Here is a 16612-nt window from a genome sequence, read left to right as displayed (position 1 = left end):
ACTCCAGCTTCGATGATGTAGTTTCCCGAAGAAGCTGCGTTGCATCTTACTGAAAATACCATATTGTAGAGGTATAATTCTAGTAGCTTGTGGGTGTATGCTGGCAAATACGTTTTAATGTTGAGAATGAGTCCATTAAGATCTTATAATTCTAGACCCAAGGGGGGGGATTGATCCCCCTGATCCCCCCCCCTATCTACGCTACTGCAATAAGCCAAACTCCGTCGAAAGCTTGAGATACGTTGACAAAAATAGCGCTCGCTGTTTTTATATAAAAATAGTATTCTCGCTGTTCGAAGGCTGAGCGTATTTCGGATGTTAATCTGTTCACGTGTTCGATGGTTCCGTGGTTTCTTCGGAAGTCAAATTGGAGTGCCGGAAGAATGTTACAAGCTTCTAGATGTGGTATTATTCGAGTTGGCGAGCATTTTTCAAACAATTTAGACAAACAAAATAGAAGGCTTATTGGTCTGTACGATGCAGAATTGTGTGGTCTTTTCCAGGCATTGGTATCATAATAATGATGGATATCTTCCACTTTTTTGGGAAATAGCCAAGATTAATTAAATTAGTTAAATAGTTTGCAGACGACCTCTATAGCGCATTTTGGAAGTTCGATCTGCACTTTTGCTGGGGAGCCTTGTATATTTATATTAAATATTTGTATATATACATTAATGTATATGTATGTATGTATGTATGTATCATATGCAGTTTATGGAATCGAAAAAATTTTTTTCCCCCTAAAAATAAAAATATAAAATAAACACCATACTATTTAAACTTTAAAATTTTTTAATTTCGAGTTTTATTTTTACTTGTTAGTTCAGTTTTTGAACAAAACTAATAGGGGCGCCACAGTTACTGAACTAAAGCTTCACACAAAGCTTTTCAAAGTAATGGCTGTCAACTGCTGATTGCTGCGAAAGTTATAAAAATGCATTATTAAAATTAATCTGTATTGAGTACAGGGTTTACAGTTGTACAATGGTTTACAAATCGAAGGAATACTAAGAAATCGTATATAAATAAAATGATCAACTTTAGCGATTAGATTTAGGTAGTCCGCTAGGGGGCGACACGCATGTCCTAGCTTGTAGCTAGCGCGGGAAGGCACTATAAATATTGAAGATAAGATAAGGTTGTAATAAATTTTTAAACGGTATAGTCTTAGTCAACAAAATAGTAAATATTAAAAAAAAACAATTACAAAAAATGTGTTCAAAATTAAAAAAAAAGCAAAACGTTTTTAAAATGTAATTAAATTTAAAATCAGTTTTCTAAAGACCCAAAAAAACCCAAATCTTTATTCGGTGTCGTAAAATAGGAACTCTAGAATGTCGTTTTTTATATATTTAAACCAAATATTAATCTTATCTTTCTAGCCTCAGTTGTTATACCAAGAAATTAAACTTTTCCTACAAAAATGATTCATTTTGTTTTTGCCATTCGATGACTTCGGAGTAAAAATCAGAGAATAAAAATGAGTTACGATTCCTGGTAAATTTTTGTATCATTGTATAATAATATCTCAGCTGAATAACCTGTTCCTTATTTTAGGAATAAGCGCGGAGCTGAAATGCTTAAGTCTGGTCTCTTTTCCGATATTTGCATACTCGTTAAGGACTCCAAATTCGCTTGCCACCGATTTATGCTGGCCCGTGCCTCGGAGTTTTTTGAAAAATTGTTTCAAAAAGATGGCTTAAAGAATGGAAGCGTGCGTTTGGAGGAAACGACACCTGTTGTATTTCAAATTATTCTGAATATTATTTACACTGGGAAGTCTAAGTTCTTTACAATCCTTAAAAATGATATATTAATACAAGTTTTGAAAAACGCAAATATGTGGCTAATACGTGAAGTTGAACAATGTTGCACTGAGCTTCTTAGAAAAAGAGCAGAAAATATGAACTTTGAATTATTAATAGAATTGTATGCAGAATTTTTCCTTCTCGATAACAAGAGTTTTTTGAAGGAGATTATTGAGGTAAGTATTATTGTGGCACATAAAACCCGGCTGATTTTCCTTGAATCGTATTTTTACTGCGAATTTTTTTTCAGCTTCTTCAAAAGCAATCGGACCAAAGCAATGAAACTTTTTCAAAGGTGTCTAATCTAAGCTTCAATTGCTTCAGGGACTTCGTTCAGAGCACTTCGCACATTTATTCTGAAAGTACACGTTTTGTTATGGTTGAAAGTTGGATTCTGAAAAATGTGGATTTTGAATATAGTTCCATTAATGATTATAAGGGCATAATAAGTAACATTAATTTTAAGAAAATGACAATTCAAGAATTTCGGGATGGACCGGGAAACTCAATACTCTTGGCTGATAAAGACAAGTACGAAATATTGTCTGAAATCGCAGGTAAAAACCAGAAAAGAATTTTTGATTCTCGGAACTGTAAGCTAATAGCGACTTTAGTTGAAACCTTTTTCAACAATAGGAACATGTCAATTATAGGTTATAGGAACATGTCGTGTGTAATCTTTGCGACAGAGGACTTTCAAATAGTGTATCGGCGTGGAAATATGAATGTAACAGATCAGTATTTGTTAGAGTTAATCAAGGAGCTATTTCCAAATAATATGAATGAACATCGTGTCCAAGATTCAAATGGGGTAATTTTCGTGGACAAAACACTACATACTATTCTGTTTGCAAAAAGTTCCTTTGGCCATACCGGTTCTAGTTTGTCAAGGTATCTTAATGATCATCAATTTTAAAAGACATCATTTAAAAAAATAAAATAAAGTTAACCTAAACTTATGAAATTTCTTATGAAAGCACGTAATCCTCACTTTGATAATACAATTTTTGAAGTGTACTGTTTATCAAAGTTTTACTCTACGGCAAATCAAAGCAGAAAAAAAATTCTAGTTTACTCTCATATTTGGATTAGCATGTTTTTTTATTTGTTCCTTCACATGTACACGGTTAACGAAATTTCAGTTCTGGAAGTTTTTGATAAAATGTTTCAAAGAGATGGTTTAGATTCGGGATAACTCCGTTTGAAGAATACGTTCCTAGGGACGTTAGGTTAGGTTAGGTTATGGCGGTGATGCTAGGGGGTCATAGAAGACCCCCCCGCTTCCACTTGAGCCGCTAGGGCTCCTTGTGTTACCGCTGGGGCAAGGGTTTTTACTTAAGTGCTACCCAGTTATTGCCCCAATCGCTAGGATGCAGTCTGGTCTGGTGAGAGCAATAAGTCTCGCTGATCTTTTCTGAGAGCGTGTCGGCCAGATCAGACGTGAGGTTCTACAGGTCTGGAGATTTCTCCATTTCCTATTGGCTGCCAGGTCAAAAAACTCCCTGCACTTTAGCCTGCAAGTAGCCAAGGGTATGCCTACAAATTCTTTCTCCGGTAGGAGAGGGTAGGAAGTCCCTGCCCTAGCTAGTTCATCTGCAGCGCAGTTTTCCTCGTGGTCCCTGTGACCGGGAACCCAAATGAGGTAGATGTCATGCTGTTCAGCCATCTCGTTGAGAGATCTGCGACAGTCATTGACTGTCCTGGAGTTGGACGAGAATCCGTCCAGTGCCTTGAGCACTGCTTGACTATCTGAGAAGATGCATATTGTATCCCGATTGCCCCTTAGTGGTGGGGATTCCAGTGCTTCCCTAATGGCTACTACTTCAGCCTGGAAAACACTGCAGTGGTAAGGGAGTCTGAAGGACTCCTTTAGGCTCAAATGTTTACAAAAGTAACCGCCTCCCACCCGGCCGTAAAGTTTTGATACATCTGTGTAGATATGAATGGAGCCCTCCGGTCCCGGTGTCCGGGCGTCCCATTCCTCCCTCGAGGGGATGATGATTCTGTAATTAGTGGTGGGTTGGTCGATGGGCACGCAGTAATCCGTGCCCCCCTCAGGCATGAAGTGATGTAGGTCCAGTCTGGTATGACCAAAACTATTCTTGCTCCATAAATTCACCTCTCGCAGTGTTATTGCCGCCAGAGTGGCTATCTTTATCCCCATCAGTTATACTGGTAGTAAGTCAAGGATGATATCTAGGGCGTCGCTAGGCGTAGTACGTAGACTGCCTGTTATACAGACCTCCGCCATGCGCTGCGTATTCCTGAACCTTTCCCAGCATAAGGAGTTGTCCAGGGCTGGCCACCAGACCACATCTCCATAGAATAAGATTGGTCTGATGATCGCTGTGTATAACCATCTGACTATTTTGGGAACATTCCCCATTTCAGGCCTACCGCCTTGCGGCAGGTATAGAGTGCTATTGCCGCTTTCTTAGTCCTATCTGCGGTGTTCAGCTTCCAGTCCAGTTTCCTGTCTAGTGTGATGCCTAGGTACTTCGCACTATCACTAAGAACTAGTGTTTCCCCCAAAGGCTTCGGAAGCCTTAGATTTGGTATTTTGTACTTCCTGGTAAACAGCCCGAGCTCTGTCTTGGACGGATTGACTCCCAGCCCGTTCCTTTGCGCCCAGGCCGACAGAACTTCGAGCTTCCCTGTCATTAGGTCGCATAGCGTTTGTGGGTATTTCCCTACGAAGGCAATAGCAACATCGTCCGCGTACGCAATGATCTTACAGCCGCCACCCTCCAAGGATCGTAGTAGGCTATTAACCGCCACGTTCCAGAGTAGTGGTGAGAGTACACCTCCTTGCGGGGTGCCCCTCTTGACGTATCTTCGAATAGTCGAACCTCCAAGAGTAGCCTCGACACTCCTGTTGACCAGGATCTGCCGTATTAGGTGAATTGATCGGTCGTCTATTCTAAGTCCCGTCAGTGCATCAATTATTGAGCACGGCAAGATGTTGTTGAAGGCCCCTTCTATGTCTAGAAAAGCAACAAGTGCGTATTCCTTAAAGTTAATCGCTCGCTCGGCGATCATAGTGATATCGTGGAGGGCTGTTTCTGTTGATCGGCCCCTTTTGTAAGCATGCTGAGAGCATGAGATGTCACTTGGGTTAATGTTTAGTTGGAGATGGAGACTTAAGAGTCTTTCCATAGTCTTAAGGAGGAAGGATGAAAGCCTTATAGGTCTGAAGTCCTTAGGGGTGCAGTGGGATGGTTTGCCCGCCTTGGGTATGAATACAACCTTCGTGCACAGCCACGCCTTTGGTACCATACCAGTAGTGAAGACTGTACTGAAGATTTTCTGGATCCATTTCCTTAGGTTAATACCGGCCCTGGATAACTGAGCCGGTATAAAACCGTCTGGGCCCGGAGATTTAAAGGGTTTAAAGCTTTCTATTGCCCATTTAAGATTTCTGTCACTAAGTAGGTAGTTGAGTAAGCCCTGATTGCCCTGGCTACGCATCACCTAGATTGTTTCCTCCGATGAGCAACCCGGGAAGTGTGCGTTGACAAGGGTCTCCAGGGATTCCTGGCTTGAGGTTGTCCACCGCCCATCCGTGTTTTTAATGTAACCTACGATGGGGGCTGTAGTAGAGAGAATCTTTCTTAGGCGAGCGGCCTCTGATGTCTCCTGGATATTGGTGCAGAAATTGGCCCAGGCAACCCTCTTTTCCTTTCGCTATTCTTTGTTATACCGTCTGAGTTCAGCTTTATAGGCCTCCCACGCTTCGTCTGTGTTGGTATGATGCGCGTGGTTAAAGGCCCTACGTGCATTTTTCTTGAAGGGGGCTAGCGACGAGGTCCACCAAGGAGGCTTCTTCGATCTGCTGCTACCTAATCTTTTCTTGGGACAGGCCCTGTGGTATGCTTTTGCGCTCGTCGCAGTAGGTTTCCGCAGTAAGCTTTCCTACCATGGCGTTGAGCCCCTCACAAGTCTCAATAGTCTCTGAAGGTGGTTCACCTAGGGATCTATCCAGTATCTTTTTATAGAGCTCCCAGTTTGCCTTCCTAGGGTTTCGAACTGCTTGCTTGGTGACGTTTTCAAAATTTACGGCTACCTCAACGTAGCGGTGGTCTGAAAAGGAGTGTTTGTCTAGGACTCTCCAGCTGGTGATTGCATCAGCTAGGGAGTACGAGAATAGTGTAATGTCAATAACCTCTCTCCTGTTCTTGACGACGAAGGTGGGTTCTGAACCTCTGTTACCCACTAGAAGCTTAGAGCTGAGGATAAAATCGAAGATTGACTCACCCTTATCGTTTGTGTCCGTGCTTCCCCACTGACTGTGATGAGCGTTGGCATCGCATCCTATTAGTAGGTCGATTTTCCTCCTTTCGCTGTCTTCCACAAGCCGCCAGAGTAGCAAGTGCGGTGGGGGTCCTATTTGGTCATGACCCATATACGCCGAGCATATTCTTAGATGGCCGCCTGGGCCTTCTATCGATGCGGCTACATGATCTTCATTGCTGAAATTTGATAGCAAAAAAATGTTAAGGCTGTTTTTTGCGAGTAGGCATGCTCGCTTTTATACCCTTGCAGAGGGTATTATAATTTTGTTCAAAAGTGTGCAACGCAGTGAAGGAGACATCTCCGACCCTATAAAGTATATATATTCTTGATCAGGATCACCTCCTGAGTCGATATGAGCATGTCCGTCTGTCCGTCTGTCCGTCTGTCTGTCGGTTTCTACGCAAACTAGTCTCTCAGTTTTAGAGCTATCGAGTTGAAACTTTGCACACATCCTTCTTTTCCTTGCAGGTAGTACATAAGTCGGAACGGCCGGGATCGGTCGACTATATCCTATAGCTGTCATATAACTGATTGATCGGAAATGCCATAACTTCGTTGTTTTTTAAGATAGAGGGTTGGGACTTTCCACACATGTTATATTTGACCAACATATCTTATGTACAAAATTTCATAAGGATCGGCCGACTATATCCTATAGCTGTTATACAACGATCGGAATTGGCATAACTTTGGTATTTTTTAAGTTAGAACGATGGGACTTGGTACAGATTCTATTTTAGACAAATGAATCTGATTTGCCAAATTTCATAAGGATCGGCCGACTATATACGATCTGCTATATATCTAATAATATAAGATGCGTGGCGCCACCTAGCGGACTGCGACTGAACTGCAAGGGTATATGAACTTCGGCTCCGCCCGAAGTTAGCTTTCCTTTCTTGTTACCTGTTACATCGGCTGTGTACAGCCTGAAATCCGACGCCCCCAAAACCGAGAATCCTGTCTCTATGGATCCAGGGTTCTTGGATGAGGGCCACGTCAGCTCCACTCTCTGCGAGATGGAGCAGGAGGGCGGCGGATGTCACCTTATTGTGATGGAGATTTATCTGCAGGAATGTCAGAGACATCCTTTAGATTTTCCACCACAGTAACCTCAGCCTCGGTGTCGGAGCCTAGCAGTGAGTCCTCCTCCATGCCGACGCAACCTAGAGCCCTTGCCAAGTCACTCTCCCTTCCAGAATGTCCTCCTCCACATCTGACATTCCTTCTGGGCGGACCTCTTCGGTCGGTTCCCCTAAGTCTAGCTCTTGTGCGTCTATCTCCAAGTCGATGCCTCCTGGCTTATTCTTCGCATCCGACTTGTAGATCCTCACTGCTACGTGCTCGAACCCGTACTTAATACGGCTACCAGCACCCTCCAGGATCCTAGCAGTCTCCTCTTTTAGAGTGAGGACGACCTGCCTTCTTAGTCCCACTGCTTCCTCCACCTTGGCGACTCTCCAGTCCGCCGTAGGGAGTGTGGGATTGCACATCTTGAGCATGGCCAGTATGGCAGCAGGGTCCGCCGGCTTCTCTGTCAGCCATACGCGGGCCCTCGGTTTGCTGGGGATCTTGTCCCAGTCCACCGCCTCCAGACTGGCTCCTGGGTAAACCTCTCCAAGCGACGCAATCATGCGCTTGTAGAGGCTTACAGACCTCGCATCTTGACACGCTATCACCTTGATGCTACCTTGGTACCACCCTGCGTCTTCGCAGTCCGGTGGAGGTCCTCCGCTCTTGAGCATCTCCTCCATGAAGCGCCCATGCAGCTCGTTCACCACGCTCCGCCAAAGCTCCTTGGGAATCAGGCCATCTTTGGAGCCGTTGTCAACGACCCCAATGATGGTCCTGCCCTTAGTAACCTCTGCGAAGGATCTGTTACTCTGTTGCGTCTGCACCATTTTTTTCTTAGCTAGGGGCGCTCCACCGTTCGTCGACCTCTGCCTCTTCGCACTTTGTGCTCTATCCTTGGCAGAGTCGCCTACTTCTGTCGGCTTCTTCGGATCCAGTCTCACCCCCGCTTTTGCTGGCTGAAAGTCAGGCAGGATTTCCCTCGCCCACTTTATTATCTCAGCCTGGTCGGGGTTGGATTCCGCCGATGGGTCTGCCCTCATCAGAATGAAGGCCGCTCTCCTCCTATCCTTGTGGGAGCCCTTCCGCTGCAAGGGGCCAGCAGTCGCCGGACCGGGGCCTTCCTTTGGGATAACGCCGGTGCGAGAGGAGCTCGACCCTGGGGTCTTGCCCCCACACCGTTCGGTGGTCCCATAGTGGGCCCCGTTTTGGGGGTCGGTGCCTTGGCATCTCCCCCTACACCGGCACAGCTCGCCTCCGGACGTTGTCCCTCAGTGGGGAGCTTCGCCATCCCAGCATCTCTTTGGCCTTTATCTGCCTTGGAGATTGACGGATCCATGATCCCACTTCCGGACTTTCTTGGGGAGTTCCGTTCTCCACTATTTTTATACCCTTGCAGAGGGTGTTATAATTTTGGTCAAAAGTTTGCAACGCAGTGAAGGAGACATCTCCGACCCTATAAAGTATATATATTCTTGATCAGGATCACCTCCTGAGTCGATATGAGCCTGAACAGACGGACCTGTTCATCTGTTCACCTCCTGAACAGACGGACCGTCTGTCCGTCGGTCCGTCTGTCCGTCTGTCTGTTTCTACGCAAACTAGTCTCTCAGTTTTAAAGCTATCGAGTTGAAACTTTGCACACACCCTTCTTTCCTTTGCAGGCAGTATATAAGTCGGAACGGCCAGGATCGGTCGACTATATCCTATAGCTGCCATATAACTGATTGATCGGAAATGCCATAACTTTGGTGTTTTTTAAGTTGGAGGGTTGAGACTTTCCACACATGTTATATTTGACCAAAATATCTTGTGTACAAAATTTCATAAGGATCGGCCGACTATATCCTATAGCTGTCATAGAACGATTGAAATTGGCATAACTTTGTTGTTTTTTTAGTTAGAAAGATGGGATTTGGTACAGATTCTATTTTGGGAAAAACAATCTGACTTGTCGAACTTCATAAGGATCGGCCAACTATATCCTATAGCTGTCATATAACTGATTGATCGGAAATGCTATAACTTCGTTGTTTTTCAAGTTAGAAGCATGGGAGTTTCAATGGATTCCTCTTTTGGCAAAATAATTCGATATGCCAAATTCCATAAGGATCGGCCGACTATATACGATCAGCTATATATCTAATAATATAAGAAGCGTGGCGCCACCTAGCGGACTGCGACTCAACTGCAAGGGTATATCAACTTCGGCTCCGTCCGAAGTTAGCTTTCCTTTCTTGTTATTTATATTTTTGTTCAAATTCTTACTTGGACCCACGAGTAGGCGGGAAGAGGTTCGTCCATCATGACATAGCCCGCTTATCATGATAAGCCTGATTGAAACTGAGGGGTCGGCCGGTCCCCCAGAGTCCGCATATTAACGTCCGTGCACCCCCCGGACATGCATCCCTCGGCATATGCTGTTCCACCTTGGATTGGGGTGATTTGAAGAAGGGAGTGTTCTTCTCCCGCCCGACTACGATTCGCCAGCGTCCTCGGCAGAGACATGACCTTACCGGGACCTGTTACCAGCCGCCCTCACGTGGAGAGTATAGTCGCACTACCAGCGGTGTACACAGTTACGGCACATGAAATTATGCGTTTCTCCCCCTGTAGTACCCGTTGGCTGACGGCCTTCCTAGGGACGTACATTTAGAGGTTTTTTCAAATAATAAGTTTTTTGAAAGAGATTAAAAAGGTAAGTTGTATTATCCTTATTATAGCAAGTAAAGATTTTCCGGTTTCGAACTGAAATGTTTTATTACTTTGAATTCTCCGAGTACAGGTCTTTCAAATGCACTCGGTTTCTGACGTAACTTCTTGAAACGTGTTTAATTTAGGATTTGAATGTTTCAAGGATATCGTACCGTGCACTTCGCACAATTACCCTGAAAGTAAACGCTTAAATTAGGCAAAAATTGACTATCAAATAAAGAAATATAAACTGACGATCTAGGCAGACCTTTGAAATCAACATAAGGATCAAATATTCATTCGCAAATTTTTCTGGGGTGTTTTCACTTAAAGTAATCTTAATTGAATAAATTAAAAAAAAAACCATCAATCAATTAATTATCTTTGGTTATCCCAGAACACTTGTACACCTAAGAAAAAACTGATCAAGGATGATCATTAACGATTCTATTCTTATTGAAAAAACAGAGAATTTTTGTATCTTGGTATAGAAATGAATATTGTTTCCAGGTACGAGGTCCTTTAGGCTTTCATAGTGCAATTTAAAAAAAAAATTTGTCTTAGCATGTGCCTCGGAGTTCTTCGAAAAGCTATTTTTAAACGACGGTGCAGACATGCACAGAAAATGTCGAGCCTTTCCAAAATCTCAATTATTCTGAGCTATTAAATATTTTAATCTGCGCGAATAAGTGGCTTATATGCGAAGTCAAAGATTTGTGCACTAAACTTCTTAAAAAAAGAATATTAAGCGCGGATCCAGATGCGTTAATTGAATTTTTTGAGGTGTTTTACCTTCTTAACAATGAGGACTTTTTGTCTTAAATTATCGAGCTACATTTTAGCTACTCACTTTTATATACATCGAACTTCAATGATTTCCATTTCTAATAAAAATAAGGTGATGGAGGAATGAAGTTTTTAATTGTTTTGTGAAAAAAAAAATATTTTTTTGACTAACACATTTTTTTGTTAAAATTTGTATATCTTATTTATTGAATTAAGAATTAACGCTTCGTTTTATTTCCGATTTTTCGATTGCGTCGTGTAAGCTACATAGATATTCCAAACTTGTTTGATCTGGGATTCAGCTGCTTTGAGGGATTTGTTCAAATTATTGCACACATTGTCCCTGAAACTCAACGTTTTAGTGGTATTGGAGAAGTGGATACAGAGTAATGATTCTCCAGAGCATACAGAGTCTTTGCTAAGCGTTATCGATTTTAACAATATGAGAGTAAAGGAATTTTATAGCGGCCCTGGCAAATCGAACCTTTTGTCTGACAGAGACAAATACGAAATTATGTCTAAGCTTGCTTCCAATATGAAAAATCCTGATAATGAAGACACTCTATTTGAACCGGAACATAATTCCAAAAAAAGTAAAATAGCATTCTTCTGGAGCTCAACTATGACTATGTGGCATGCAGCGGAAGTGTGTGTCGTGGGCCGATACAACAATGAAATTTGGTTTCAGTCCGACACTTTCAACTCAAGCGTCGAGCATTTGAAAATTCTTCATCAGAGAAAAAGTGTACCATGTGGGTTATATTTTAAATTCGTTTCACATTTCCAATTCTTAAACGAAAAGATGTTCTTTGCCTTCACAAAGAAAACAATTATATTTGGAAAAACCTTTCCGAATATTGTAGTAGCTATAGCGAGGCTTCGAAATATGGTAATGAGTGTCGAAAAAATAACGATCTCTTAATATAAAATCGAATCTAATAAATGTGCAATAAAAAAGGGACTTTCACAGTTATGTTTTATGTGATACCCCGTAACAGTTTAGAAATAAATCATTTTAAATAAATAAAAAAATGGGGCTTGATATGAAACAACAAAATTTGATAATAATAAGATAGAATGCTTTTCTATTTTTTAGAAAAATGTACATTTATTTACAATAAGGGGTCACCGTCGCTATCAGTCTTTTGGCAAATTGCTGTCGCTCTTCCCTCGGCTGTAGGGGCGGGAGCCACCGAGCATCCGCTCGAGAAGACTCTGCTTGGACTTCCGCTTGGAGGCGAGCACCTCCTTGCACAGCTCGTTAAAGACCTCGGCTACCTGATCGACGTGGTCTGCAGCGGAGACCTCGCTGAACTTGCACTCAAAGTCCTTGGCCAGGATTTCGCCTTCGTCGCGGCTCACCTGGCGTAGGTGCACCATGTCCACCTTGTTGGCGCACAGCTGGACGGGAGTGTCGGCCTGAAGGTCGGACTTGGCTCGGCGTATATAGTTGAAGCTCTTGCGATCCGTAATGGAGTAAACCAGCAGAAGGCCATCCGCCCACTGGATGAGCTCGGCTGCGTTTGGGTATTCGTCTTCGGCCTGAAACGATTAACATAATAATAATGAGGAACTAATTGTTTTCATGGATACCTACCTTGGGACAGGTGTCGAGGATCTCGAATAGCACCGGTTCCCCATCCACCATAGCCTCGTGTTTGTACCGATTCTCAGTCTGGTGATCGTATTCCCCGATATAACGTTTCGTCAAGAAACGCACGATTAAAGCTGCAATCAAATTAAATACAAAAACCATTTATGTAACATGAATTTAATTTTGTGTCCGGCCTCCGAACCGCTATCAACGGGATCAGGTGTAAACCAGGGTAACGCCCTCCTGGCGGATCCCGAGCAACCCTCGTCCGGAGCAACGGATTTGGGTCACCACTTAAGCAAGCGTGAAACTTGGAGTAGCGCTGCCAAAATGAATGGCTGGACGAGTGCAGGAATAAACACAAGCGGGGCAGGTGGAAAATGCGACTTGTGGGGTTAATAAACCCGCCTCGGCTGCCCGGCAACACAGGGCTGGGCCCTAAAGTTGCGTGTCTCGAAACAACAAAAGCTGTCCTTCGTAGGCCTCCTGCGAGTCCTGGCGGGGGTTGTCCTATGGCCGGTCGGTCTTTGGTCATTTCCTATGCAAGTGCTTTGAACTCGCAGCTAAAAACAACAACAGCAGTGGGAACTGAAACCTCAGGCGCCACTTGAAACTAGAACGACAATGTACAGTGAAAATTTAAATGCCAGTAACTTAGCGAAAAACCTTTTAGAAATTCGCCAAGGTATTTACTAAAAATTATTAAATTTAAAATTTTTTACAACCCAAATGGACTGGCAGAATCCACCTTAGACACGCCCGACTGTAAATTATTTCGTATGTAGATTTTTAGTCGCATGGCTAGTGGTTGCCTTGGTTTCCTCGCGACTTTTTAACGACATTTTCATCATTTATTTTCCCAACACCGCATACATTTGGCCAGTGCTCTTTTTTCCCAAAAAAAATTTATGTTTTCCGTCTTTTCTTTTTTATTTTCCACGAGGTCAACGTTTAAATATTTCGACGCACGACGCGACGCCCGAGTGGCAATGGGGATGATGGTGGCGTCTTCTCCGCCCGCTGGGCATTGATCGAGTCCACATCATGGATACATACACTTGTGTGTGTATTATCGCGGGTGTGCAAGTGTGGCAGAGTGTGCGGTAGAGTCCGCCTGGCGGTGGGCGATTAAATTGCCACACCGCATACACACACTCACCCGCGAATTAAATATTTGCTGTGGTCTCCGTTCATAGAGATTGCGGCTGAATGACATTTATTTTGTATAAATAAATGTATTAAACATATATGCATTTGTCATCCATTTTCTTGGGGTTGTTTGTTTGAAAAACGGGCAATAAAAATATTCATAACTACATACTACCTATATTCAAGTATCAGATCCTCCGCCTTGCCCCATCTACACCACCCACCGATTACTTGCTGCATTCTTCTTATTATTAGTGGAGCATATATTCTAGCCATAGATCATGCGGCTCCACTGTCTGCGATCTCATGCCTCACAATTTTCATCTTTTTTGCACTATATTTGTTAGCGACGACATGCAGCACGCAGGTGTAACCCGAAGTTGACAGTTGCACTGCATGGCGGGCATAAATTTTCGGGCCAAAGCCGCCATCCGCATCGTCTTCATCTTTGGGGACACGGATGGGGCCTAACAAAATGTTACAAATTAAAATTATTTTGGGGCTTTCCGGAATAGGTGATGCCTGACAGGGAACATCAATTTACGCTAAGTCGCTCGCAGCGAAGAAATATGCAACTGCTGCCAATGATCCATGATCCATGCCCCATGCCCCATCCATATACTCATACACATGCCCGATCTATGGGATGCGATGTGCTCATGGGCCATCATAAATTAGAGCATGGCCTGGTCTTTGGCCAGAGCCGCTTGTCAAATCAAACGGTGGAAAGCGATTAAGGCGGCAGGCAATGCCAAAGTGCCAGCCAGCCGCCGCACACAGATACTCTCCGCTTTATGGGTGTGCGTGTTTGCGAGTATCTGCATTTTATTTTCACAGTTCTGGCCACAAAAGTAAAATCTTACGGTGGTTTTCAATGAGGAAAATTATTCATTAGACCACCAAAAAGTTTAAAAATAAGGAAGGAAAAAGTTGTATGTTTCAATATTATTATTATCCGAATATGTTATGATAATAACTCCAAAAAAAGTAAAAAAAAGAAAAGCCAATTTATATTTAATGAGAGTTGACCTCAAGTACTCCGTATACGTGTAACAATAAAGTTTAAATTAATATTTGAACCCACTACTTTATGTTTTGTTCAACATTTAACAACTCCAACCCGATTAAAATCCAATTAGTACTATTCTCTCAACTGAAAGTGTGGGCTGCCACTTTATAAACAAAACAAACAAAAGTCTAAATATACACGAATCGGCGATTGCTCAACTAATTTGCTGTTGTTGCTCGGCATCCATGCTACAAGTATCTATCGGATACGTCTGCCGCTGCCACTATTGCTATTGCCACAGTTGTTGCTATTTCGGTTGTTGTTGTTGCTTCAGTTGCTCCCATTGTTTAATTTTTTTTTTTTTTGTTGCAAAATCTAAGGAAGGCACTTGCTATGATCTTTGGGTGTCTTACCGCTCTTGCCCACACTGGGCGCCCCAACAACGGCAATCTTCAACTCCGTGAGCGTGGACTTTTTACGCCGAATGCGCGTGGTCATTTTGTTGGATCAACCCGAAAGCGATATCCCTAGGTTTTTCGATTTTCCCTGATCTCTTCCGTGATATTGTGATGTTCCTATGGCAGGTGTAGTATGCCCGTGTGTTTTATCCAATTTAATTTTCCGATTGTTATTGTTGTTTCGTTTCAATGTCAAAACAAACGTAAGAAATGCGTTTAAAATTACAGCACAAAGAAACGATTTCGCATCCGTGAGATACGAACATTTGTGTTTTTTGACTTTTGGAAAATTAATGAGTTTTCTGCAGGTTATTTTAGAAATAATTTCGTGATTTTGTGTCTTTGGTATTTTGGCATTTTTATTATGGATACAGCAGGAATCTTGATCCGCATGTGAAACGCGCACTGCACTCTGCCATGTGTGGCACCGAAAAATCATTTATTTATTTATTTTAACCATCAATTTTTGCGTATTCCTCGGTCCGCTGATCAGATCAGATGAAGTGTGTCTTTTCTCCTATTTCTTCTGTTTTTTTTTTTTGCCTTTGTTTTTGTTTTTCTCTCACAGTTTTTCTCCCAACTCGACTCTATCTGTCCGAGTTTATGTCTATATCTATATCTCTTCGATTGGATATTCGCCCGGCGCATCCGTGCGTTTTGCGCGTTCAACGAAATTGTACTGAAAGAGCGGAATCTGTGCTACGCCGGAGTGGCGATCGTCCGTTCAGATCGTGACTTCTGCTTTTCGCGAGTGTGATGGCGGATGGCGATGGCGAGCACCGACCAAAAATAGAAAGCCGGAGAGGCGCGGAGCGGAGTAGTCAACGCCGGAGACGCCGCACCAGATCGAGGAGGATCGGCAGCCATCCCATTCCCAGACACGCGCCCTGCAAAGGGTTAAAGTTAAAAGCATTCACTCGGCCAATAGGCTAATCGGTGGCATCGAAAATAGCCGATCTGTATCCATTTGGGATTGGGAGAATTTTCTCTCGATCCGAAGGCCTCATCATCATTATTCTTCTGGGGCTAAGAGGCCCCTGTCGTTGCGAGAAGACAAATGCAACTGTGAGTAGCTGCCAGCAAGTGTCGCCTTAAATTAAATTTAATTGGCGCTTGGGGAATGGGCTAGAGCAGCTAAACGGGCGCAACTGTTTCTGGAGGGATTCCTTTTGGCTAAAAAAAAAACCCTTCAACAAGTCAGCCAAGAGGCAGCTGGGTTTGTGGTTGGCAGGAGGTTGGCGGTTTATACACCTGGCATAGGAGTTAAGGAAATTATCATTGGGAGGGGATAGTAACGTGAAAAATAACTGCCTAATGTTTTACCAGAAAAAGAAAAATATTTAATAGGCAAGCTACCATAAAATCACACACCCTAAATATTAAATAATAAATAATAAATCATAAAAAATTATTTGGTTTATATCTATATCAGGGCCTACACTCATCACCTACAAGGATATTAAGTCAATTAAAAACTACCGAAATGGTCATGAGAATAGTTTTATGTTTATCTAACATCGCCCCTTTTGTAAACAACTTATTAAGGACCTTTTAGTTATGCATATTAGGTCAATATTTTCTAGTTCATTAAGGAAATGGTCTATGCATATCTGTATGCATATCAGTCATAGGAATAGAACCCACCAGACGGACAAAACACCCTTGCAACAATGTGTTCCACTGCACGTGTGTCTATCCTGGTATTGTGTTCCCGGTGGAAATCCCACTCGGTTTGGGGGTGTGTCTG

At 42.9% G+C, this 16612-nt stretch overlaps 2 protein-coding genes across 2 annotated transcripts; one reads left to right on the top strand and one right to left on the bottom strand.

Moving 5' to 3' along the window:
* The first annotated feature begins 1389 nt into the window (after window positions 1–1389).
* Window positions 1390–2775, top strand: LOC26515134. Its single transcript, XM_014910216.3, has 3 exons — window positions 1390–1500; window positions 1561–1987; window positions 2062–2775. The coding sequence occupies exons 1-3, from the start codon at window positions 1484–1486 to the stop codon at window positions 2725–2727; spliced, it is 1110 nt and encodes a 369-aa protein (XP_014765702.1). The 5' UTR covers window positions 1390–1483; the 3' UTR covers window positions 2728–2775.
* An 8937-nt stretch (window positions 2776–11712) lies between these two features.
* LOC6506187 (ras-related and estrogen-regulated growth inhibitor) lies at window positions 11713–15602 on the bottom strand. The gene is made up of 3 exons (XM_001958347.4): window positions 14821–15602; window positions 12253–12383; window positions 11713–12197 (listed from the first exon to the last, which is right to left on the bottom strand). Exons 1-3 carry the CDS (start codon window positions 14903–14905, stop codon window positions 11793–11795), a joined length of 621 nt encoding a protein of 206 aa, XP_001958383.1. The 5' UTR covers window positions 14906–15602; the 3' UTR covers window positions 11713–11792.
* Window positions 15603–16612: the final 1010 nt, after the last annotated feature.

Source organism: Drosophila ananassae, chromosome 2R (genome assembly GCF_017639315.1).
Source record: "Drosophila ananassae strain 14024-0371.13 chromosome 2R, ASM1763931v2, whole genome shotgun sequence".
NCBI classification, from domain to species: Eukaryota; Metazoa; Arthropoda; class Insecta; order Diptera; family Drosophilidae; genus Drosophila; species Drosophila ananassae.
The sequence above is the reverse complement of the archived record's forward strand: the minus strand, read 5'-3'. Positions and strand labels throughout refer to the sequence as shown.